The 27900-nt window shown below is 31.6% G+C and overlaps 2 protein-coding genes across 2 annotated transcripts in view; one reads left to right on the plus strand and one right to left on the minus strand.

Annotated features, from left to right (window-relative positions):
- LOC136971785 (protein zyg-11 homolog B-like) overlaps positions 1–14728 on the minus strand; it is a 59403-nt gene extending 44675 nt beyond the window's left edge. Inside the window, exon 1 of the mRNA XM_067266290.1 lies at positions 14635–14728. The gene's annotated coding sequence lies outside the window, so the exon portion shown is untranslated. The remainder of the gene's footprint in view (positions 1–14634) is intronic.
- A 5589-nt stretch (positions 14729–20317) lies between these two features.
- LOC136971804 (zinc finger MYM-type protein 1-like) lies at positions 20318–23286 on the plus strand. The gene is made up of 2 exons (XM_067266304.1): positions 20318–20506; positions 20896–23286. The coding sequence occupies exon 2, from the start codon at positions 20896–20898 to the stop codon at positions 23284–23286; it is 2391 nt and encodes a 796-aa protein (XP_067122405.1). The 5' UTR covers positions 20318–20506.
- The last annotated feature ends 4614 nt before the right edge of the window (positions 23287–27900 follow it).

The raw sequence follows: 27900 nt of genomic DNA on the forward strand, positions 1-27900 counted from the left end.
CTAGCCCGCCTGATAATTTGGCATTGGTTGGTGTCTTTATGTATAACAGGTTAGTTGTTGTTTATTTATACACTATTCATTACAGTAAGCATTCCATATCATCATAATATGGTCATCTTACCGTGACAAATACCATATCAAATATTATTTGTTACATAGTTTTAACATTTGTACATCCTCACCGTCTAGTATGGAAATTGAATTACTTCTTGAAATATAAAACTGAACTTTTGGAACACTATGTATATTAAAAATGCTATCAAATCTTTTATTATTGAGACAGTATCACTGTTTTGATAAAAATTTTCATTACCTTTATTAAGTACAATTCATTTTGTAAAAATGAAAATAGTACTATAATATAGGTTGTCTCTGAAACAACACTAAATTAAAGAGTAAGTGAATTCAGTGTCAAAATACATAACTAAATAAGAAATAAAATATCATTTTTCACTATGAATTTTCTCTCACAGTTAAGTGTCATACCATAATCAAAATAATTGCTGAAAAATATGATAAATATTTCATTTTAAAGCTTACTTTTGATAAAAACTTGATTTTTTTTTTTATTCCTTATTAAGTTTGAATAATTCAAACTTTTATTTTTGTTATTAACACAAACATTTCAATCAAGACAAATATATTTGGTAGTTTTTTTCTCATTTTATAGTTGACTATACCTAATTAAATTTTTATCATCATTTTTAAAAAGATAAAAAAATAAAAAAATTTTTTTTCATGAAATCTAAGTTAAAAACATTATATCCGTACATAATCATCCATCATCATCATATTGCTCACAATAAAAGTTAGCTTTGATTAAGTACCAGTAACAGTAAATTTCAAATTATATAAACAGTTTATTTATTGTTTAATAAAATGAAAGATAAATTATAAAAATACAAATTTAAATTAATATATTCATTCAATAAATATTATTTGTAACGAGACTCATATGATCATTTAATCAACTCTAATCTTGTTTTCTCTTATTGAAACTCATTATAAATTATACTTTATACCTCAACAACAATATAAACAAACATAACTGCATCTTCTGAAACAGCAAACATACACAGTCCATTCATAAACAGGAAAAGAACATACACATTAAATTATTACATTAGTTATTCCTATTTCTTCTGTTTTTTCTTTTTTTAACAGAACAATCAGTCAATAAGTCACAATTTGATAATTTGCTATAGCAGCTAGACAATTAATAGTTTAACATTAAATGTTAATATACACACATTGTTTTTGTATTTTTACAAATGTGTAGTTCATCCTTTTGTAAATTGAATTTATATAGATGGATATTTAAACAATAAAGATTAGAATTATTAATATGATTAAGTTTTTAATTCCTATTCAAATTTTCTGAAATAAAATTAAATGTCAGATATTCTGAAAAAAATTTTAAAAAATTTTTAACAGTATTTCAATCTACTTTGTATCTTAGCAATCATCATAACAAAAGATTTTGTTAATAAAGAATTGCTTCTTTGTCAAATAATGTTAACATTGCTAATTCTAACATCTTGTCAAAACTTGTTTATGGCAGCAAAACAACAAATATGAAGTTTTGATAGTATTGACATAACATCTTCATCCGAATTTTTAAAATCTTAAAAATTCATATCAGTACCACAATTAAAATTCAAAAATACAAATGAAATTTTTAAAAATCTGCAAGAGTCAACTTTAGAGATTATTTAAATTAAAATATCTTAATAAATTTTAATTTTTATGAAATCAATTTGTATATCTCAGCTATTTATAAAATCAAATACTGTATATAAGCATCATAAACCCGACATTATTAATTACAGCCAAACGATTGCCATAATATATTGGATTATTCTACTGCTACTATTACTAATTAAATTAAGTAATTTGGTATTACATCAGGTACTATCCATTATTAAATTTAATAATTATAATAAAGTAATGTATTATAATTATTAAATTTAATAAGAGATAGCATCTAACATCTGAAGTGACTAGTGAAAGATGACACTTGTATGCAGTTTATAAGATAATATTATGAAACATTATCATTATTTCTCAATCTTCACTGAGCAATTCATTATAGTTATATATAAACAACAAAGCCTAAATAGAAAGAGACAGACTAAAACCTTTCAGTGTTGTATACGATAGAGAACCAACTAACGTTTTCGACCTCCACCGAGTCCTTCTTCAGGTTGAGAACTAAAAGTCATCCCCACCAGACTGCCAGAACAGTGTTGCCAGTAAAATAAACAACATACGTGTCACGTTTCACCCCTCTGCCCAACACCATTCGAATTCCTCAAACAGGTCCATGCATGCATGACCGAGTCCCCATCCTTAAAGTTGATGCAGGTGCCCTCGACGCTGGCTTTATATATCTCCCATGCCCCAGGTGCCGTATGTGATCGTAACGGAAGGCACGCCATATTAACTTTGTGCTCTTCACAGTGTTATTAGAAGTCGTTTATTGTGTTAAAAGCCTAAATATTCTATAATAATCAAATTATTAAGTGCCAGATTATTCATGCTATATTTTGGCTAACTATTAATAATTAATATAAGATGACTACTTGGAGAAGGATGTTAAGACATCAGCCTACAGATCCAAGGAACTCAAAATTGAATCTGGGCAGGCAAACCAGAAATATTTTGCAGTGAACCAATAATGTCAGACCCCATCCTTCACCACCCAGATGGGCTTGACCATACTCACAATGGGTAAAGAAAAAAGCTCTCTTTTTGTCCACAGGCAGAAAGAGTAAAAACATCCTTTACTTTATAACCATTTAAAAGGGCTTTTTGGACAAATAAACCAAAATGTTATGCCTTCAAATCCACCACTCACTTGAGTTCAAGAATTATTCAGAAGATAATTAATTCTCAGGTATTTTATTTAAATGCATTTTGAATTGGAATTGTCACCAATCCTTCTTTGAAATCAATCAAGAGTTGATTTTGAAGAGACCAAAATATCAGTTTAGACTCTGTCACAGATTGTACCTTTACTGAAGAGGAATCAGCAAGAATTCTGATCCGAAATGCATTTAAATAAAATATATGAAAATTAATTGTCTTTTGAGTAATTCTTGAACTCAGGTGAGCATCAGATTCCAAGAACATAACATTTCAGTTTATTCATCCAAGAAATTCCTTTTAAGTGGTTATAAAAGTGAATGTATCTGGCAAATATTGCTAATTTTAGCTTTGTATTAAAAAAAATCCTTATAAAAATTTGTTATAAGCCAAAATAATCCAGAATTTCATGACTTAATTCATTGTAACTATAAATGATAGAGTAAGTGTTTATATTAACATTTATTATTATTAGTAATTTAGAAAAATTAAATAGAAAATGATGTTAACATCAATAATACCTATTGTGGTGGCAATTGAGTGGTGTGCATTTATTGTGACAACATGGAGCTGGGAGAGGGTGCTGATATGGGGAAGGGAGGTCATCTGAGCATTTGTGCATACAAAATAATTCATTTATTTTGAATATTCTGTTGTTAATTGACATTTATAGTACATATGATTGCACAAATGGGAAGATGAGGCAGTGATGATAATGATGAATTGTATACGGAGGAGGAGTAAAAATTAAAGCAAAATTTGTTGTCTCAATATGTGTATGCCACCTTGGAGAGTTGGTCATTCAGCACTTAAATTTAAATTTTATACAAATATTTGTTTAAATTAACATAAAATGGATTTGAACATCATCATCTAAAAAATGAACCAAATAAAACAAAACTGTAATAATATCATATTTAACATATTCACTTTTGATTTCATTAGCAATATGGCAGAAAGTAATGCTGCTATGCATAAACAAAAAGAAACATTGCACAGTCAGACTAGAGTTATACAGCGGGTGATTGGTTAACAAACATAATCTGTTCCAAGACTGTTCGCTATCTGAATTGTTCATTAACCAATTATCGAGTTGTGATAGGTTTTCATAGAAATTGGATTAATTCGTTCTGGAGACCCCAAAAATAAAAATTATATACTTTCTTACTATGTTTATTTATATATAATAATAAAAATACATACATACATACATAGTCTAGCATTTTTATTAGTCATGTTTTTTCTGTTTGTGGGGGTTAAAGAGGCTGCCTAATGTAGTCAAATGCTTCTCTCTCTTCTTCAGGATTTTTCAGAAGTAATTAATAGCATTGTAACTAATTGTAGAGATCCCTGAGCCTATTAACCTGAACCTGGTTTGGATGCCATTCTAAGACCGTTGTTCTGACATTCTCCCACTTCTTCAAAAGATTTTTAATATCAATATATTTTTTCTTTCAACTGGATAAAAAAACAATATAGCCAAACAATATAGGAAACTGGTCCTTAAAATACATAAAGCAAGGGCTAAATTGGATTTTCTAAATCAATGCCGATTTTAGAATTCTGCTTAATGTTTATTTTTAAATTTGCATTCTATTTTCACAATCTGTGTCATCTTAACTGATGAAGATTGGTAAAACCATTCAAAAACATTTTTATTAGTAAAAATTTTTTTGCTGGATTTTTAAAGGTTTTTTGTTCTTATTAACATCTTTAATAGCAGATATTGACATTAATCCTTTTTTTCAGAAGAAAACATATCTTGCCGAGTTTTTTGGTGTTCTTCTGTCGTCAGATCAGTTTCAAGTTCCATTATGAGCTCTTCAATGTTCTTTATTTCTCAGATGTGATTTCCGTTACTTCTTAATCTGCTTGAGTCTTCTTGATTATACAGTATCTTTCGTAGATAAGATTGAACTGCAGCCTACTGTAGACCTGTTTGAGCCATATTGCCCAGCAACATCAGACATCTTCTGCCCACTATCTACCTTTGCTATTATACTCTTACCTTTCGAAATAAAAACCAATGCAAAACTTTACGAGTGCCCACCTGACAGTCTTGGGAATACAATAAAAGAATTGTTTCTGTCAGAAAAATAAAAGGGAGAGTTTCAAAGTTCGGAGGAATACTATCCAATCAGTATATACCAGGTTGAGCATTGATGTCGACATCTGCACTCTGAAAAGTTTCAAATTGTTACCTGAAGACAGGGAAGACCAATCGGTATCCATTATTTTACGTCGCTTCTTCTTGTGTTTGTTCTGTGAGGTGTTTGTTGTGTGGCTGCAGCTGTCTGTCGTGTATGTGTATATATATATATATGACAGACGGCTGCATATATATATATATATATATATATATATTTTTTTTTTTGGCTATTTTCTGCAGTGGGGTAAAATGGTTGGCAACCTGTTGGGTACACTGAAAGGGGTATTTAAGGCGACGCCAGCTGACTACAGGGAGCTTTTTTCTCTCTTCGTAAGACTGGTGAATCATACGGACTAACGCAGCAAGCTTTTCACGAGGACAGTTTTACAGGTGTGTAAGGTACAAATCGGAATCATGATCCATCGACAATTTCTATGTCTCGGACAAATACGTGTGTTCTGTATATGTTTTAGTGCCCTCCAAGTGTTGTGTGTCACTGAATATTTATAGAAGAACATTATTATATATTGTGAAATATCCATCTCTACCGTGGTTTCTTTGTTCTCAGGACGAATTGGATTACAGCATGTTGGATCATCTTGACTACAATATTGTAACGGTGAGAACTTCAGGTGCACGTGAAATTGTATTTTGTGAACTTAACTATATATATCTATATTTGTATCATTACCTCTATGCTGTATATATAAACTTATTGTTAACTTGCGTCTTTGTGTCTCTTCCCCACGTGGTAATTCACCTACACCCACAATTAGCGAGAATATTAGTTCCTGCAATTTTCCACAGTTGTCCAAACATAAAAATCTTTTGTGAAAGTGTTCGTTAACCGATCACCCACTGTAATTTTGAATGTACTTAATTATTTTAATCATAAAAATTCATTTTATAACAAAAAAATGAGTTAATATATGATAAACTTGATAGATTGTCTCTAAATAGTTCTCTGAAAGAATGACATTATATTTAAAGAGGTAAATTTAACCAGAAATTTATCAGCTTTTAAAATAGTTCAAGAGGAGTATGTAATAGAAATAACTAAAGTACAAATTGATACACAAAAGACAAATTAGATCTAAGGCAAGATAAGAATCTGCTATTGTAATTTGCCTGTAGCATGTACAGAATTTTTTACACTTCTAAGATGTTTTTAGTGACAACAAAGGAAAAGCTGTTTGATAATTGATAATTGCAATTTAAAATCAGCATATTACACAAGCGTTTTTAAATCTGCCTTTAAATCCATAACCTGTCGGTTACATACAAAATTGTATAATTTCATTTAGATTAAACTGAAATAGTCTCATTTATAAAACAATTATTAGAAATAATGAATGTATTATACATTTTTAAAGTATTTTTGAAACTTGAAGAGAACAGAACATGATAAAAAAAAAGCAGTTATAAATTTTAAAATCAATATAAATTGAATAAAATTTTTCCATTATCAATAATGATTGTTAAATTTGTCAACATATATTAAATATTAATAAGCTTAAAATATGTTTAAAAACTTAAAATTAAAAAGTTGACACAAAACTGAAAACTAGGCCTACTTTAATTTTTTATCTATTAAGAAAATATAACAAAATTTAGATTTGCACATTGAATTCCTAAAAAGTTAATCTATTGGCAGTTTATGATAGCTAAATTTGACTATTTTTTTTTTAATGGCAATAACATTATTATACAGGATGACCACAATTAGAAAGTTCAGGGATCTCTGTAAAAGAACTATTGGACAAATCTTGACCAAATTTGGTATATATGCTGTCCTGAGTATACAGTTGTGATTTTTGTGATAAAAATTTTACTTCAAAATACAACTGGGAAACTGGGTACTGCTGTCACCTTATATGTATATTATGTGCATTTTCTAACAAACTAGAGAAGTTAAGAAACAAAGTACATTAGTTTTATTTATAGTTAATAGTTATATATCAATATATTAGTCATTATAATACTTTAATAATTACAGATGTGGAATGTGGAACTAACAATTACATCAAATCTATGACTATGTGCCCCCTCTACCTCTATGCTCAAAAACTGCATTTGCTGCCCAACATACTCAACAGAGGAAATGCAACTGAGCTATGGTTGTCACAATTGTGAAATTCTGTCTTTTAAGATAGCTAGATTGGAAACATTACCTTGATAAACAAGGCTCTTTAGATAGCCCTATAACCAAAAGTCATAAGAGTTCAGATCTGGTAATTGTGGCAGCCATGATATTGGAAATGATCAGCTGATTACTCTCTTGTACAAAATGTTTGTTGCAGTACAGCTTTCACATTTAGGCAAATATGTGGTGTGTGCCATCTTGCTTAAAAATTGTGGTGTTCAGACAATTTCTCTGCTGCAGTGCTGGAATAACAGTTTTAGACAGTTTTAAAATGACAGTTATCTCCAAATATACCAGCATTAACAGAACATATCATTGGCCTAGATACAGTTTAACTTCAAAAACAACCAATGAAAAGAATCCTGTGAAACCACATCACACCATTACCTTTTGTAAGTGCAATGGAATTTGTTGGTGAACATGTGGATTTTTGTTGATATGAACACCCACAACTACAGGTATACCTTGAGTTACGTCATTCTCGATTATACATCATTTGTCAAAAAAGTATATGGAAAAATAAAAATCAAGTTTAAGTCATTTTATTCGACTTTACAACCATCTGCCACAAATATTGAAGTCGTAATATCACTAGAAAAGTGCTGAAAGCACATAAAATCATATTAAAATATGTACATTCACAGTAAATGTTAATATAATCATCATAAATCCTAGAGAACAAAACATGAAAACATCTATGTTTCTGTGTTGTCGTCTTATTTAGCGGTCTTTAAGTGTTCATTATTGGCATTTTCCACTGTAGTTTCAACTTATGTCATAACTACACAAGTAAATTCGACTTACGTCGCCTCTCCTGGAACCAATTACTGACATAAGGCGAGGTACACCTGTATATTTAGTATAACAAAATCACACCAAATATAGTTGTGGGTGTTCATATCACCATGTAAATAATGAGCCTCACTGCTCCACAGAATTTGCCAGGGTCATACATAATTCAACCATCATCTAAGTCATGAATGTCATGGCAAATGTTTTCTTGTTATAAAGATAAGTAAAAAATATTATCACCAGAAACCTATTATTGACTACAGGATGTCTTATATGGATAAAAATGCAAGATTTTTCCCAAAAATTTCCTCACTGTCATGTATTTCTAACTTCATGATATTGCATGCATGCTGTCATACTGCTGCCATAAAAATTTTCATTCCATTTTGCAGTGCAGTAGTAAAGTCTTCTGTTTTCAGATGTCCAATTGGTTTACAACCCCATTCTGGTTTCACAGCAAAAGTTCCAATTTTCTCAAAATATAAAATCATTTTCCTAAGATTCTCAATAATCAGAAGACCTCTCCATAAACCTTATAAAGGCCAAAATCCCTTAATTTCCAAGCTGATACTGTTGTTTCATTGGAAAAGGGTAAATGTAATACAGATAAAGTGAGCATCAACTGTTCACCTGTCAAAGAATTGTAAAAAAAATGTTTTTCAACTCCTTTTATATTTAAAATTTGTTAGAAAATATATACAACAGGCACATTAAGGGAACGACAGCACCAAATTTCTTCCCAGCAGCTGACTTTTAAAGTAAAATTTTTATCCCAAAACTTAAAACTTCATACCACTCATGACAGTACTTATAACAAATTAGATTGATATTGTCAAAAAAATATTTATTAATTAGACTTAGACTTTTAAAACTAATATACCATCTAATTTTTAATATTTTCACACACTAAGCACATTACAAACAATAGATTTAAATTTTTCAATAATATTATAATTATTGAATTATAACTAAATATGTTATAAAATTTTTGCTGTTTATTCAAGGTTATTTAAGTATGTTTATTATCTTTGCAAGGCAGTTCTAATTTAGTTTTTTAATAATATTGTTTAAAAGTTAGCAGTTTAATTCATCTGAAATGCAAATTAATCAATTTGAACTACAAATTCCTAAATTAATACAGTCTAAATCAGGATTCACCAAACTACAGCCCACGGGCCGGATCAGGCCCGCGAGGTCAGCTCATCTGGCCCTCTGCCACACTATACCAGAAATGAGCTAAAATATAATTATTTATATGGAAATATCATAGATTGTAGATAAACTTACTACGTATAAAAAATTAAAAAAGGTGCAAATAAAATTGCCAAAATTGGTCCAGCATCTGACAGTAATATAATTCTTAAGAAAAATCAGTGAAATAAAAAATTTGACGACTTTTTGCAACTTTGGATATCAGAATGCTTTTTGTGTAAGTACAGTAGAGAACCGAAAATCGGAATCAATTGGGGACTGGGGTTGTTCAGATTAGGGATTTGTTCCGATTACGGTCTATGTACGAAAAAATATATTAACCTGTCCGATGTTCAAATTTTTCTCCGTTGCGTGTCGCTTTGTGTTGAATTTTTCTCCGTTGCGTGTCGCTTCGTGTTGAATTTTCATCGATTTTAAGCCTAACGAAAATTTTTATAATAATAATCGAGGCTATCGTATCGTTAAAAATTATTTCTGCATTTTGTACAAACAAAATAAATATATTGAAGAATATAAAAACATAAAAATTATACTTTAGAAGTAAATTTAGTATCAAAAACGTTCGATGCAGCACGACACAGACCGACTGAAAATCGTGCCGATTACCGGCGATTCTGATTACCAGGGTGCCGATTTACGACTCTCTACTGTACTAACAATGAAGTTTCTAAGAAACGCACTTACGAGCTAGCTGCAGCGATTGTGTTTGTGTATTGATAAATAAATATGTTGATTGTCTTTATTTTTTATATTCAGTGTGCTGTAATAAACAAAATGATTATGTGGCCCGTGCTCGTCAACAATTACTGAAAAACTCAGCATACAAGTGTCTCAGATAGGTATGTAATTAAATTGTTACAATTGTGGACCAATATCAGGTAATGCCACCAGAATGCCCTAAAATTGCTATCCCAGTATTCTGTAAAAAAGCTTGCAGAGACTTGCTATGTTGAGAATTTTCAGTGTATCTATTTATTGGAGATCTGGAGGAACTCCAAGAATGTTTGTATGATACAGTCAAAGATATTAAGCACAGTTGATAAAGTTTGAGAAAGGCTATATCATCAGAATGAGTAAAGTGGGATGACTGTTTTGTCAGATTGCTCACCATTAGGCTGTTGTGACCATGAGGAGTTGGGGTAAGGGATACATCAGGGCACATATCCACAACAGGAAGTTATGGACATCCCAGACAAACAACCAGGAAATCATAAGACAATTGCAAATAGCTACAATGGCATCTTTGTTCATCATCCAGAGACAGGTGGAAGCCTTGCTACAAAACCCTCTCTCTTCCTTTCTCATTGGCATGCTACTAGCTGAGACAAATTTGCATGCATGGCAACCCCTGTATGTCTTGCCATTAGCACTCCAACATTATCAGCTTCATCTGCAGTCGTGCCGTAATAGAGAAGCATGGACTGCTACAAACTGACAAAAATATCATTGTCAGTGATGAATCTTTCATCACTAACTAACAATGATTCATCACAAGTAATCATCTTTAGGGATAAATCCTGGTTCTGTTTAGGAATAGATGACCATTATGTTAATGTGAAGGATCATTAGTGAGCACTTCAATCCCACCTTTGTTGAGTGGCACACTGTCCTCACTGCTAACTGCTTGGTCTAGGATGCTACTTTGTATGACAGTCATTGCAATGGACATTGATGGCATACTTATGAAAGCCCGTGTCCTTGTATGTTTTTTGTGGCAGGATTATAAGGGTCCATTTACACACAACAGTGACATGCCAGCACAGTGACTGTTTGGTGATAGTGACATCAAGCACAGCACAGTGATCAGTATTTACACACAACAGTGACGTGACCGTGTTGTAAGTGAGTGGTCATGAACTTTTCTGAGGATGAATTGGCTATGATAGCTATATGTTTGGATGAAAAAGAATAAGAAATGCAATCAAACAAGCTTACATCAAGCATGGACAAAAAATATCAACAGAATGAGAGTTTCACACACTATAAAAAATTGAGATGACAAATCTATATTTTTTGAATATTTTCGAATGTCCCAGCCTGCATTTCATATTTTATTAAACAAAATAGAGAAATATTCATTTTGTACCCAATGTTCATGTATTTTGAATGAGATAAATCAAATAAAACAGTGTGTTGATGCATGATATCAATTAAATGTTCATCATCCATTGGAAAACAAAATTTACTGTCAGTGAAAATATCGTTCCTGTCAAATGTACTTTCACAGTACACTCACACCACTGCCACTGCACAGTACTGTGACAGACAAGTCTGGACAGGGTGGTTTAAAACTAGGTCAACGATTTCCCACAGGCAAAAATTCACTGCACTGTGCTGGCACATCACTGTTGTGTGTAAATGGACCTTAAACAGTAATTTTCCAGGAAAGTAATGCTTGGCTACACTCAGCTAGGGTTACCAGGAATGTCTTTTGTCATATTGTCACACTTGCTTGGCATGCCCAATCTCCAGATTTGACTAAGCATTTGTGGTACCAGATGGGATGTCAGCTTTGACTATCTATGAATATGAGTATTGGCAAATGCAATATCTGTGAGTAAATCTGTCACAGGATAGCATTCTGTATATCTCTATGTCCAACTGTACAATCATAAGTAGCCAGGCAGAAGTAGGTCCTACATGGTACTAAAGGTTCCTTTAAATTCTACAATTGTCTGTTGGAAATTGTCACTTTGCTATAACATTGTGATCACTTATTACCAGTATCATTACATTCACACTAATAAAATTTCATTTGATTCCAACACAATCTTCTTGGTGCATAACTTTTTGTCAATGAGTGTATGTAGCAAACTAACTATACAATTGTCCAGTTGTTTGATTTTTATTTTTATCAGAAATTGGTAAATCTATTTTAACAACACACCCAACAGCCATAAGTTAACGGATTAATTTTAGTAGCGCCATCTCTTGCGCAAACTAATAATAAGAATAATTTAATTTAGAATACACTGGAAGAAAAGAATTGGCCCGAAGCAGGACTCGAACCTGCAACTCCCACTTGTCATGCGAACGCGTTGCCAGTTACGCTACCCGGACCTTTGTTCCCATCTCCTCCTCCAGCATATATGAGTCCCGACTGAGGACGCATCCACGCCCATGGCCTGCAACCTCCACACAGGCAACCCAGTCGGCCAACAGAAGCCCTGACCAGGCAATGATAAACAAATAAACACCAACAAAACCTGATAATATTATATATTATCGGGTTTCGTTGGTGTTAATCTATTTTAGTATATAAATTGTAATATATTAAACTAAAAGAGTAAAGTATGCTTAATAAATGCAAATAAACTTATCCATATTATTTTGTGAATGAAAAAAATTGAAATTATTTGAAATATAAAAGTTTTAAAATTTCATTTAAGTAATTAAAAATGTATAATCATTGATTGTTAAATGTTCTGAAAATAAGTATTTAATCAGTTCTTCAATACACAATAAAAAAAATCTAAGTATTCTTTTTAAAAACTTTTTATTTGATCCATAATGTATTGATGTTTTAAAATTCTGGTTATTTTAATCAAGATATCAAATATATGCAATAAAACTTGATTATACTAAAACTTAAATTTTCAATACCCATATGTTAAATTTTAATCTTATTTCATCCATTTATCTGTATTTTTCTAATTTTACAATTTATTTTATCAACTATATGATAATATTTATATTTATATGACATCATATATTAATATGATCTAGAAAAGTTTGTAAAATTCATTTTTTTCCACTAAAAACTTAATTTTAAATTTTCTTTGCTATTTCAAATATATTGTAAATCAAATAGTTTTACAAATTATAAAATTTTACTTTAACGTTTTTCATTTTTCATCTTGTAAATAAATTCCATGATAATTGGATTACAATCAGTTTTATGCTGATTGTAATCAAATAAAAACATTTGCTTTTTATTCTGTAAAAAACAAATGCTTTGCTACTTTTCCAAAACAAATTCAGTATTCATGTTTTAATTTTTTGTTGTAATTTCCAATAGTTTTAAAACAATTTTATCAAGTTTTAATATTTAATTCTGAATTCTAATCAAATTACATACCATTTTTATGTTATTAATCTTTTAAAATTATTGATAGCGTAGATGTACCAGTTTTGGACAGTGTAGTACCAGTTCTGGCCAGAAAACAAATTTAACTTAAAAATGTAATCATGAATGAAACAAACTTTTATTGTTAACTGTTCACACGGTTAGCAATAAAAGTTTGTTTCATTGGACAGATTTGAATATGTGGTGGTTATATTTTTAAGTTAAATTTGTTTTCTGGCCAAGACTGGTACACTGGCCAAAACTGGTACATCTACCCTAATCATTTTATTGAAGAAATTGGTACTATTATTTATCTTCAGAAACTGGCTGTATGTAATGAAAAACATACACAAATATACCCAAAACCAGTAAAAAGAATAGAATGACATTGGTTAGAAAAAGACAAAAACATTTGTATCATGAAACTTTTACTAGATTTGAGTAGCCTATATTTGTGTTTTTTCATTATTTATCTTATCATATTATACCAATTTCACACATTGAATGCAAATAAGAGTTTCACAATATATCTATATACCTGTTTTCTGTTTTTATACTTTAATAAACAGTACATAAATCTTAAAAATTTATATTTTTTAATAAAAAAATAAATAAATATATAAATAAAAACACGGTATTGTATAACAGTAACCACATCAGAATAATTTATTATAAATATATCAAACTGTATTAAATGACTACCTACATTGTGTTATACATCATCTATATTTTATTTACAATTTTTTGTTAAAATATTTTATTATTTCTTAATAATTATGTGACTTCCCACTTAATATCGTGATCCATATTACATTTTCTGTGGTAATCCTGTGATGTAATAATATCAATTTACAAGTCATCTTGCTTATACTGAATATAGAGTTTTATCCTTTATACTAATCAAAATTTGCACAGTTATTTTCATATGTTTGCAGCATTGAATCAAAATATGATTCAAAATTGTGTACATTACTTCATTTTACAAAATAATACGTGTGATTATTTATGTAAACTAAAAGTCTCATCATATTTACTGTAAATACGACTAATATATTCAGTGTTATAAGACTTCTTGTATATATAGGGTATAATATACTTACGTTTTATCACTTACGTTATATACAGGAGAATACACGTGAATTATTTAAAAAGTGGCTTTTTAAATAATTTATTTTTGGAAAATTACTAATGCATTGAGATATACATCAAATTATTTATGAATGACATAAAATGCGAAATCAATTTCACAAAATTAAATTTTTACATCTTACTTTGATTAAAACTTTCATAAACTGCTTTATAATTAACGATATTACGGTTTATACTTGTTTAATTGATATTATTACGGCGATGGAATAATATAGTTTGCATATGTTCATATGAAAAATGTTATATTCTATCACTTACCAAACGATATCAAGCAGCATTTCGCATCCATCCATCTCTGTTCTAGACAAGTGACTGTTGCGCCATTAACGGAATTGGAGAACAAATTTCTAAAAATAAAAAATTGTAAAAAATTAAAATATAAAAATTTATATTAACATATTTTGAAGTAAAAAATAATTATGTAAAGAAACGATTTAATTGAAACTATAAATTGTTATTTTTAATTAAAGAATCGATGTTGATACACGACGAGCTAGCATATATTAGGTAGAGTACCTGTAGCGACGCCAAGTTTAAAGGAAATTTAATACACGTTCGCCATTTTCTTTTTAGTCAAGCGGCGTGGCATATGTAATATTTAAGGGTATCAAGATAGAATATTCAAGCTCGTTGTTTAAGAGTATCCAAAAAAAGAATTTTAACCCATAACAGACATGGTGCGAGTCAAAATAACCATATTTAATTTTTTTTTTAATTTTGAAAGTAAATAACAAGACATTTCTTTCTTTAACCCTTTATTTAAACGTTTCTAAACTAGACAAAATATTCTGTAGCAATATAATGCATCCCGGCTGTTTCGTATACATAAAGAGGGAAAGCATTGGAATCGTGTTAAATTTGACCCTCAGTTTTTTTGTAAATCTCCACGTTTTCAGACTCACTAAACTAGCGGCCGGATGGCCGAGCGGTCAAGGTTAGCAGCCTACCGCCCTGGGGGACCCGGGATCGAATCCGGACGGGTCGAGAAATCCCCAGGAATTTTTCGGGAGGTGGTCCGTCCGGATATGTCGGTCCCCGTCCCTCACCACCCGGCCGCCCCATTGTGGGCCTGTCCGAACCCATAATGGGCTTGCTATAAAAGGCCCTCTTAGTGCCCACTGGGCGGAAAGAGTTACAAAAAAAAAAAAAGACTCACTAAACTCAAAAAAGACTAAAAAAGGAAAATATTCTGTGTATATGTGTGTTGGCGTCTATAAGAAAGGAACTTTGGCATGATAGGTTGAGTGTAAGAAGCATTGATGCTCCTTATTAATTTTATAGCCAGTGGCGTAGCGTAGTGGGGGCGTGAGGGGCGGCCCGCCCCGGGCGGCACTTATCGGGGGCGGCAAAATTTCACAATAAATAATAATATCTTGTAAAAATATCTAAATAAAAGGGCGGCGAAATTTTCCTCCGCCCCGGGCAGCTGACACCCACGCTACGCCACTGTTTATAGCATAATAGCTTCTTAATTAACTTAATATTAAAGGGATCGGAGATATAGGGTTGTCATATGTCATATCTCGAGAGAAGTAGGAAATGTTAATAAGATGCTATTCGTTATTAACATTTACAATTTTTTAAAAACTGATTACTAATAAAAATTCCTTTAAAATTTTATGTATTTTTATATATAAAATAATAACAGATAAACAAAAAGAAAATATATAATTTATATCAACGTCACAGCAGAATCCGATTTAGCATTTTCTCACGTAGTCATTATTTGTAGCATGTGTTTCACATTTCTGTTATCAATGAGTGTTCAAAAGCTAATAACGCTTCCGCTAAAGGAAAAATACGAACTTGTTTCTGAATTTGAATGTAATAAAACTTTGCAAATCGAATTTCCAAAACAAGAAAACCTTCCGAGAACAACATTGGTGAGAATTCTCAAGAAAAAAAGAGGAAATTAAGAAACTTTTTCTTGGATTTTCGTCGCGGTTGTCTCGAAAACGCCGGAGAAAGTCGCCGTACAAATATGTCGAAGATTCTCTCGTACGTTGGTTAAGCAAATTCGTTCATCGAATCTTCCTGTTTCGGGACCGATACTGAAACATAAGGCGATGGAAATTGCTGGGGTATTTGGAGCAGAAACCAACTTTAGTGCCAGTGATGGATGATTAGAGAGGTACAGTACAGTACATTGCATTACTGTATTTTCCTAATTGTAATTTTGTGGGTTTTTTTCAACTTCGTTTTAGTCGTCACATCGGATAACTCGACATATTTTCACTTTCCTTTGGGGTGTCGACTTATGCGGATTCGACTATATATATATACACACATTGCTCCCAGGTATGTTATCATTCTACATTGTTCAGCTGATGACTTGATCAAATCCAGAATAGCAGAATAACTGTCCTCTATTTCATCACTTAAGACAATACTTACATATCTGGCCAAAACTGTTTCAGAATATAAACTGGATTTGTCTTCTTTCCAGATTAGTCCTTTTTCCTTGTCAATCAAGTTAGATTTTCTACTCTCGTCAGTATCTATCAGGATTTCAGAAATGACCAAATGATGGTCAGACATATAATCTTCAGAAATAAAAAATTTATTCAATTTCTCTACCAGACTCTCGCTCAGGATCACTAAATCAATTACTGAAGCACCCAGTTTGGAAGTATAAGTAAAGTCTGCTGGTGATTCAGAAGGATATCGACCATTTATTATGTATAAATTATAAGTTTTCACTAGTCCTTTTACCGTCTTCAGTTTGGTTTGACAGAGACTGTAGAACAGCGAAGAAAATGAAGAACAAGACGCTGAGGAGGTTTCGAATGTCCCGTAGTAATGAAGATCTAATAAAATACTGTGATTCTAGAGCAATCTTTCGTTCTTTATGTAAGACTAAAAAGAAGAACTTTTGGTCAAATATTAGTAGACAGTTGCAGTCTGCGCGATCTTCTGTACAGTTTTGGTCTATTGTTAATAGATTTAACAGGAGAAAGAAACCCGATAATCAAATTCCTCTTTACGACTGGGAACGTTTTTTAGAATATAACTTTTGTCACCCAAATTCTGATTCAATTCTTGATTTTGACCATGATAATTTCTCTCCTATTTTAGATGATCCAATTTCACTCTCTGAGTTAAAAACTTCAATTCATAAACTAAAAAGAAAATCAGCTCCTGGTATGGATGGTATAAAAAATGAATTTATTGTGCACCTACCTGAGGAAATGTATTTAGAATTACTTAAACTTTTTAACAAGATTAAGGAAACATCAAAATTTCCCGAGCAGTGGAAAAATGTGTTGTTGCAAATGATTTACAAGAAAGGAGACAAACTAAATCCTCAAAACTATCGTCCAATAGCGTTGTTAAATACCTTTAGAAAGTTGTTTACCGGAATTTTGGCAGATCGGTTGAATCAATGGATTACAGAATTTAATGTTATCTCCCAGTTTCAAGGAGCATTCGTTAAAGGAAGAGGGACTATGTACAACATCTTTATACTTAATGGTTTAATACAGTATGTTTTGTCAAGAAAAAGACGTAAAATCTATTCGATATTTGTGGATTTGGAAAAGGCTTTCGATAGAATCAATTTAAATATTTTATGGAAAAAGTTACATTTTTTAGGAGTTTCAACTCCGTTCATTAAGCTACTAAAAAAATTATTTTGTAACACAAGATATCATGTGAGAGGCAATCTGGCAAATACTAAAGGTGTCATTTCTGGTAGTGGGTTGCCTCAGGGGGAACCTTTAAGCCCCCTGTTGTTTATATTATTTATTAACGATTTACCACAGCTGTTTTCTACTTCTGAAACTTCGGAATTTGCTCTTGGAGAATCTGTTGATCTGCATTGCTTAATGTATGCTGATGATGTAGTTCTGCTAGCAGATTCAAAAACAGGTTTGCAACGAAAGCTTTCTCTGCTAGTTAATTATGCTAAAAGAAATGATCTTACAGTTAACTTACAAAAAACGAAGGGAATGGTTTTTCGCAATGGAGGCAGACTACTTAAATCTGATAAGATATTTGTGAACAATACTGAAATCAGTTTTGTGCCATATTTTAAGTATCTAGGAATACATTTTTCTTCGTCGGGTGCATATAATCATCATTTCGATTTAATAGCCAAAGACATACAGAATAAGACAGGCTATATGCTTACTCTACAAAAACGAATGAAGCTAAGTTCTATAAATAGTATCTTTAAACTTTTTGACGCCTTTATTGGTTCTAAGATGACTTATTTATTTCCAGTCTGGGGACTGGAGTTTCTGTCTAAACTAGAAAAAGTACAGATGAAATATTTTAAGAGACTTTTTAAAATAGAGCGTTCAGCTTCAAGCTCTGCAGTTCGTCTTGAATTGGGAAGACCTCCATTGGAATTGAAATTTGTCAAGACTATTCTTCTGTTTTGGTCAAAAGTTATGGAGTTACCCTCATATGACTTGCGCCAAATTACTTATAATGTTTTGCTAACAGCAGTCAAACCTGATAAGAAAAGTTGGCCTGCTTCAGTTAAGAATATTTTTGATAGCTTGGGCTACTCCTTTTTGTTTTCAACACGATCAGCTTCATTGTTGAGAACTCACTTAAATGATATAATTCAAACTAAGTCAGACCAACTGTGGAATCAGGATATATCGTCTACTTCAGCTAAACGAGTGAATTTGTTCGAAATGCGCCAGGGTTGGTGTACAAAAAACTACTTAAACTGTGAAACTAATTTTTCCACGAAAAGCCTCATTATGCAACTTAGACTTAATAGATTTCGGATTATGTTAAAGGGCTATCGGATAAATATATCAAGAGAGAAGTTTTGTAGTTATTGCAATAGTAAAGAGGCAGAGAATCTTTTAATACATTTGTTTGGATCTTGTCAAGTGGTAAACCAACTAAAATGTTTAGTACTAGGAGAAGATTTCAAGTATAATCATTTGAAAAATGACGACATGTCAAAAACTACTTTATTTAAGATTTTCTCCTTCTTCTCTAAATCTTTAGAATTCTTGTGATAATTTATTTTTTATATATATTTAATAACATTATGTAACTAATTTGTTCCTCCATTGTAAGAATTAATTTAAATCAATAAACATAAAAAAAAAAAAATAAAAAATAAAAAAAAAAAAAATATACACACATTGCACAGGAATGGTGTTTGTGTGTGGTAGTAGCTCAAAGTCTCCCATCGTGCACTATGGTGGTTGCGTCTCGATAGCTATAACGTTGTGGGAGATATGGGGGTTGAAAGTGGTTGACTTCGAAAATGTGTGACGTTTCAATGAGACTGTTCCAGATTTTTCTAGAAAGTTCCAGAATTTTTCTCACACATTCCTTACACATATTCTTTGTCTTTACTCTCATTCTTCACCCCTACAACCTACCCCCTCTCATTTCTTTTTAAATTAATATTACATTATAGTACATTTTTTAATATTAATAATTTTTAATTCTTCAAGAATGTTCCATAATATTCTATATTATTTCAGAAGCTTTTGGACGTTTCCGATAACAGATTAACTGACGCAACCACCATAGTGCGCGCTGAACCTAGAGGTGAAATTTGGTACACAGTTAGGGTACGTCATGAAAACGCACACTAAGAAGGTATCTTTCGCTCTCCCTCTCCCCCCGCGGGGTGAGAGGGAGAGCATTAAGTCATAACCTGAAGAACGGCTTCTAGTGTACTATTTTAGATGCGGTTTTTTGTTTTTAATTACGTTTAGTCTTTATTGAGTACTTAGGGGTATTAAATTGATAACATTTCAGACATTGTTATAAATATTTTTTATATATTTCGATTTTTTAACCAAATGTTCGAACCGTTTTAAATTCGAATTTGTTATTGCATATTGGTTCGCAGGGCCGTTCCGACCCGGGGGTGCAGAGGGTGCGGGGCACCCGGGCGGCAAGCCTAGGGGGCGGCGCGAGCCGCCTTAAAAAAAAGGGAAAATTAATTTATCATTAACTCGTCTTAAGCTATTTTTCACGTCGGTCGCGAGGAAGATTTTACAGGAAAATACTCGTCTGTGGTCAAAGCATAGAAATGCACGCACCGGGATAATTTCTTTTATTTTAATTTTAAACGTGTAATCGTGTAAATCGCAACAGCTTAAAAAGTTTTTGTTTGATATCGTGGTTAGAGAGACAGTAAAAATTAAAGGTGAGTACATACATTAATTTGATTATATTTTGCTTTTGCGCGGTTAAATAAAATTTAAATAATATTTTGTTAAATTAAATTTATATTGTGTAACAAATTTATAACTTAAATAATAATACCAACATAATAACAATAGTAAAACATTTTTCTTTTTTTTATTAGTAAAATATAGTTTAATTAAAGATTAGCATAATCTTAATATTTTTTTGTTTTGATTAAAAATGTTGAAATTTTCAGACAAAATAAAAAATTTTGTAAAGTTTCCTTTCAAAAGTTGGTATTTTTCGAAAAACAAAGCTTAATTAATTTATGCTTCTTTAAATCTTCGAAAACAAAATTTTTTCGACGAATCATAACTTGGATTCATTTTTTTTTTTTTTTTTTGGTAGATGTCTGATAATCGAAAAAGGCTTTCTGGCGCACAGTACAGAAAAAGAAAGCGTGAAAAGGAAGAATTAGTTAAAAAGGCTAGTGGTTCACTCGAAACGTTTTTAATCTCAACAACATCACAGGAGGCACCATCAAGTTCCCAAGCTCGAGATGTAAATGTGACGGAGACCGAATTCATAGTGGTCAGTAGCGGGGAAAAAAAGGAGGACTCGTCGAATACCAAAACTACAATGGAAGCAGGTGTTTTATTAAAAGAACAAAGTCCTGAAGAAGTAAGTTTTGAAAATGAAAATCTTCATGTTCATGAGGATCCTAACTATTGGCCTGGTGTTTTATTGGATAAAATTAAATTAACTCTGATAGAGTTAGGGCCTACCCAACTGACAGAAGCTGATATAACGTTTCCTTTAAATAAATACAATAGAGGTTTCTCGTCTATTTATTATAAAAAAAAACTGTGTAATGGGGAAATAATTCCAAGAGTTTGGCTGGTGTATTCTAAATCAAAAGACTGTGTATATTGTTTTCCTTGCAAAATATTTAAAACTTTTTCTAGTGGTTTAGTTGAGGGTTATAATGATTGGAGACATTTAAGTCAGGTTATAGAACGACATGAAAAATCAAAAGGTCACATTTGTAATACAAAATCTTGGATTGATCTAAAACAATCAATTTCTTCTAAAACGACAACTGATTCACTAAATGAGAAATTAATAAACATGGAAAAAGATAGATGGGTTTCTGTTTTAAAAATTATAATTTATGTTGTTAAATTTTTAGCCGGTCAAAATTTGAGTTTTAGGGGTGAAAATAACAAGATATATGAGCAACAAAATGGAAACTTTTTAAAATTAATTGAAACAATTGCAAACTTTAATGATACGATATCCGATCATATTAACAGGATTAGAAAAACTCCATCAAATATGCCTCATTATTTAGGTGTTCATATTCAAAACGAACTAATTTCCCTTCTGGGAGAGAAAATAAGACATGAAATTATATCTATGTTAAAAGCTAGTAAATATTTTTCTATTATTTTAGATTCGACTCCTGATGTAAGTCACAAAGACCAACTTACTGTTGTAGTAAGGTTTGTTTTATTAAATAATAAATCAAAGCAAATAGAAATTAGGGAGCATTTTTTGGGATTCATTTCAATATCAGATTCGACAGGACAAGGCTTAACCAATGTTTTATTGGATTTTTTGGAGACTCACAACATTTGTTTAGGAGATTTAAGGGGGCAGGGTTACGATAATGGTGCGAATATGAAGGGTCGCAATAATGGTTTACAAAAAAAAATTCTTGAATTAAACCCTAGAGCTTTTTACGTGCCTTGTGCGGCCCATAGCTTAAATTTAGTTGTTAATGACGCTGCAAAAGCGTCTTTAGAAATTACAAATTTCTTTGCTATTGTGCAGGAACTTTACGTTTTCTTTTCTGCATCGACTAAACGTTGGCAAGTTTTAAAAGATGAAATCCCAACTTTATCATTAAAACCTTTTTCTAGTACTAGATGGGAAAGTAGAATAGATGCTTTGAAAGTTCTTAGATACAATTTGGCAAAAATATATGACGCTTTATTTGCACTTTATTCTGATAATTGCAGAGACCCTGAATCCAGAAATATGGCAAATTTATTACTCTTAAAAATCAAGTCGTTTAAATTTATTTGTTCTATTATTACATGGAATATTGTGTTAACAAAAATTAATATTGCAAGTAAAGTGATGCAGGAGTCAGATTCTACACTACCTAATATCGTTTTAATCTTGGAGCAGACGAAAACTTATTTATCTAATATTAGATCAAATGAAGGTTTTAATGATATTTCAGAAGAGGCCAAAAAAATTGCCGATGATATCGACTGTGACCCTTCGTTTCCTCCGATTAATATTGTGAGACCCCGAACAAAAAAGCGATTATTTGATTACGAGTGTGAAGACGAGGCACCTAAAGACCCGGCTGACCAATTCAAAATTAATTTTTACTTTGTAATATTGGACACCGCATTATCAAAATTGGAAGAAAGGTTCGAGCAAATAAAGCAGCATGATACATTGTTTAATTTTCTTAACAACCTATATAATTTCCTTCAAATGGATAAATCAATTAGATTTGCAAAATGTAAAGCTCTAGAGAATAGTTTATGTGATCCATGTAAAAATCAAAAAGATATTTTAGCTCAAGATTTATATGATGAAATTGACAATGTTGCACCCTATATTTCCTCTGAAATGAACGCATTGAATGTTATTAACTACCTATTCACAAATAACCTCATCTATCTATTTCCAAATTTAGTAATTTCCATACGAATTTTCTTAACATTACCTGTCACAGTAGCTAGTGGGGAAGCGGCCGGATGGCCGAGCGGTCAAGGTTAGCAGCCTGCCGCCCTGGGGGACCCGGGATCGAATCCGGACGGGTCGAAAAAATCCCCAGGAATTTTTCGGGGGGTGGTCCGTCCGGATATGTCGGTCCCCGTCCCTCACCACCCGGCCGCCCCATTGTGGGCCTGGCCGAACCCATAATGGGCTTGCTATAAGAGGCCCTCTTAGTGCCTACAGGGAGGAAAGAGTTAAAAAAAAAAGTAGCTAGTGGGGAAAAAAGCTTTTCCAAACTTAAAATAATAAAAAATTATCTACGATCCACAATGGGGCAAGAAAGGCTTTCAGACTTATCCATTATTAGTATTGAAAAAGAGCTGTCAGAAAATATAGATGTGTCTAACATTGTTAAGACATTTGCATTAAAAAAGGCTAGAAAAGCAAACTTTACTGTATAACTTATTAGTAGAAATAGTAGATATGTTAGCATCCTTGCCTGTATGTATGAATTATTTATTTATTTCTTTATTACATTACAAATAAGTTGTAACATTATATTCTATTAAATAAACTATATTTGTACAATTTTTTTTAACTTAAATTTACTTTATCTTTTTTATTTGTAAATTTTTAACAACTTTGGGGGAAGGGGCGGCAAAATTATTCTCGCACCCGGGCGGCAGATACCCTAGGAACGGCCCTGGGCGGGAGACTTTAATAATGTATTGAGTGTACTCGATAAGAATAGGATTTTACATCCGGATGGGTCAAGAAAAATTCTGAAGAAGATAATAGATGATTTTAGTCTTGTTGACACATATAGATTTTATTATCCACACTATTCCGGTTATACATGGTCTGGCCAGGGTGTTAGAGAACGTCTGGATAGGATTTATGTCACTGAGAATATGAATAAGATTATAAATATAGAAGTTTATCCTTTATTAATAGATGATAAAGGAATAACTGATCATAAGATGGTTGATTTAAGACTGGGGATTGAGGATAACGTTGAGAGGAGGAGGGATATTAAAATAACAAAAGATATTTTAGAAGATAGTTATTTTCAATCTGAAATTAGAGAGTTAATTGAATCTGAACAAACTGTAGTAAATTGGGAAAATTGGGAGAAAATAAAAGAGCAGATTAGAGAAAATGTACAAATCACATGGCATAAAATTAAAAAGCAAAAGTTTAATAAATTGAAGCAGTTACAAAGAGAATTATCAAAACAGATAATGCAGAAAAATAAGAAAGAAATAGAAAAATTAGAATATGAAATTGGTAAAGAAATTAGTAATAAAAATAGAGAGAGTTATATTCGTTATAAAATGGGAAGGTTATGTATAAGGAGGGAAGTCGAAAAAACAATATTTAAAAAAGGGAAAAAATTTAATGAGAAATTAGAAATAGATAGAATTATTGGTGAAATAATGCAATACTTACTGATAGTGATGAGATTTTGGATGAATTTGTTAGATTCTATACTCAGTTATTTGATGATCCGGAAACAGACGAGAGATTATGGAAAAAGATCACTGTAGATTTAAAACCTGTAAAGGATAAAGATGAAAATGTATTAAACAGTGAGATTACAAGAGATGAGATAAGAAATGCAATTCAAAGATTGCGTAATAGAAAAGCCCCCGGTCGAGACAGTATATCGGCAGAATTTTATAAATATTTTAGTGAAAGTATTACTGATTATTTATATACACTTTTTAATGGGAGTTTGATGGGGAATAGTTTTACCTATGGTAAAATGGTATTAATTCAAAAAATAGATAATGTGGATGAGAGGGTGGGTGATTTTCGCCCAATAACCTTATTAAATTATGATTATAGATTTTTAGTTCAATTATTGCGGAAAGGCTTGAGTAATTTTTAAAGACCATATTGTGAGTACACAAACCGCAGGAGTAAGGGATCGTAGTATCCATGATAATATAATGTTTGTTAAAATGTTACAAGATATTTATATAGAACGGAAGTCCCCACTCTCCATCCTCTCGGTGGATGTGTTTAAGGCTTTTGATACGGTTAACCGCGGCGTGCTCTGGAGGTTTTTAGATTATTTTGGTCTAAATGATAATGAAATAAAACAGGTTAATAAAATTGTAGTGGCAAGTATAATGTATTTATTGTACTACTCAAATTTAAATATTGATGAAATTAAACAAATTGAGAGGGTGTTGTTTGAGTATATTTGGATGAATAGTTTTGAGCCGGTGAGTCGGAAGATTATGAAAAATAATAGGAATACGGGAGGATGGAGGGTGTGGGATTTAAAAGATTTGGAATATTCGCTGCAAGTGGCGCATATGATTGTCTCTTTAATCAAAAAGAATCACCCATTGTTTTATGTGGTGAGATATATTTTGGGACCGTCCAAAAGAGTCACTCGGGAGGAGGGGAGGTTTCCTTTTGTAATTAGTAATAAAAAAAGATATAAAAAATGGAGAGAAATGATTCACGAATTTGTTAATAAAAATGAAACTTTGATTAATAATGGTATTAAAATAAGACCTGTCTTTATATATAATGTAATACATAAGCAACAGGTGAATAATAATATGTTGAACTCTCCTATTAATTGGGATATGGTGTGGAAAAGAGTAAAAGACTTCCCTCCCGAATGGGAAGAACTTACTTGGAAAATTTTAATGAATGTTATTATGAGTAAAGATTATTTGTGTACTTACCACCGCGTCCGTGATGCCCGGTGCTCCAGGTGCGGCCTGCGGGAGACAACAGAACATATTTTTTATCAATGTGTAATTGCAAAACAAGTATGGAGATGGTTTAATAAGCTATGGAAATTTAAAATTAACTGGATAAATATTAAATATTTACTTAATTTTCAATTGAGAAATAGCAATAGGTATATGTTGATCTGGATGACTGCCCTGGTAAAGCGAGTCTTGTGGAAGGCGAGATGTAAGTTGACTTTCGAGAAGCGATGCTGGAATTCAACACTTATTGTGAAGAAGATAAAAGAGGAGGCCATTTATAAAATAATGAGTGATATGGAAAAAATGAATGATAAAGAATTTAAAAAATATTATAATGGAAGCGGAGAAATATGGAAACAGCAGAATGGAATGATTGACTTTAGAGTATGATAATATGGATAAAGTTAGGATAGTTAGCTGTAGAAACATGATATGCTGACTGATAAGAAAAAAAAAATCTTCATAAAAGAAAGTGTTGTTTTAAGTTGTTGTTTAAGTTGAATGTTTAATAACTTTTAAAGGTTTGTAATTTGTGATTAATAATTTTGTTAATTGATGTTTGTGATGATACTGGTTTTAAGTGTTGTAATGGGAATGTTTTCATTTCCTTTTTTTATTTATTCTAAGTTTATATGTTTTGTAATTTTAATTTATGTTATTTTAGTTTTATTGTCGGGTTTGTTTTGTATGTTGAAATTTAATATTTTTGTAGTTTCTTGAAAACTAATTTATTGAAAGTTGTAATTAATTTTTGCGAAGCTGTTGCTCACAGTGTTGTTGTTGGTGGGTTTGGAGAATTTTTATGTTACTTTTTCGGTAATATTGTTTTTTGGTGTATTGTCATTACTACTAATAAACTTTGATATATCCTGTCTCAAACTCAGGTGCAGAGTTCGATCATTGCACTAGGATCCAAGTGCAATGATCGAACCCTGCCCCAAATTGGGGCTTATGGAGTGCCTTATTTTTGGTACATGGGGTTTGTACATATGACGCGCTGACCCCGTCGGTACATGGGTTTTGTACATATGACGCGCTAACCCCGTCCTTACAAAACCAAAATTAGAAAAACTTCCGAGGTCGGTATTTTCCTAATACTTTGCATTTGTTAATGCCCAGTAGTGTGGATTACTTACTCGTTACTAATATTCAAAGTTCTATGTTTCCCACTCTTCGTCGCCTATTAATATTGTGATGCTGCCGGGGAAAGAAATTTAAAAATATAACGATTATATGAGATATATTGTTATCGTATGGACTGCCGAGCGGTAACAGTCAACGACATGTGGGAACAGTTGGGTCAGAGATCGATGCCTCGTTTACAAACAACGCAACCCGTTTATTACACAATTAACTTACAATAAAAGTACTATTGTCACAAAGGATTGAAGTCCTTGTTTTTTCTCATTCATTCGAAATATACAACTAAGCATTTTGCATTTCTTTCGTAATACTTCGCGTAACCTTCTGTCGATCAAAGTTCAAATTTCTCCACGGACCACCGAAATTTTCTCGCCTGTTGCCGACCGTTGCACTAAAAATTCCAAACACACTGAGCCTTTTTTATGATTTTAAAGCACTTTGGTAGCATTAGCTGGCCTGCAATCGGACCACAATCATTTACAACATACCTGTCTCAGATATAGCTATATGTGGAGTTTTGCTGTAATCGTAAAATTCTATTTGGGCTTATATATAGTATATAATAAGATTCTAAGAAGGTTGAGAATCGCTGGTCTAATCAATTTAAAGATGACTGAGATGTTTTTAAATAATTTTATTGTATTCGGCATTTTGTATTTGAAAAATTGGTCAGGAACGAACGAATAATATTTCATATTGTGAGGCATATTTATGAAAATAATTTTTTAAACCATATATCCAAACAAAAACGAATTTTGAGCTTCGCGATTAATATACTTATTTTTTCATATTTATA

The sequence above is a fragment of the Centruroides vittatus genome, unplaced genomic scaffold (genome assembly GCF_030686945.1).
Source record: "Centruroides vittatus isolate TY-2023 unplaced genomic scaffold, ASM3068694v2 contig_272, whole genome shotgun sequence".
Taxonomy (NCBI): domain Eukaryota; kingdom Metazoa; phylum Arthropoda; class Arachnida; order Scorpiones; family Buthidae; genus Centruroides; species Centruroides vittatus.

Excerpts from the sequence above, each read along its gene's own strand:
- LOC136971804 (XM_067266304.1), top strand. The coding sequence starts at position 20,896 with ATGTCTGATAATCGAAAAAGGCTTTCTGGCGCACAGTACAGAAAAAGA.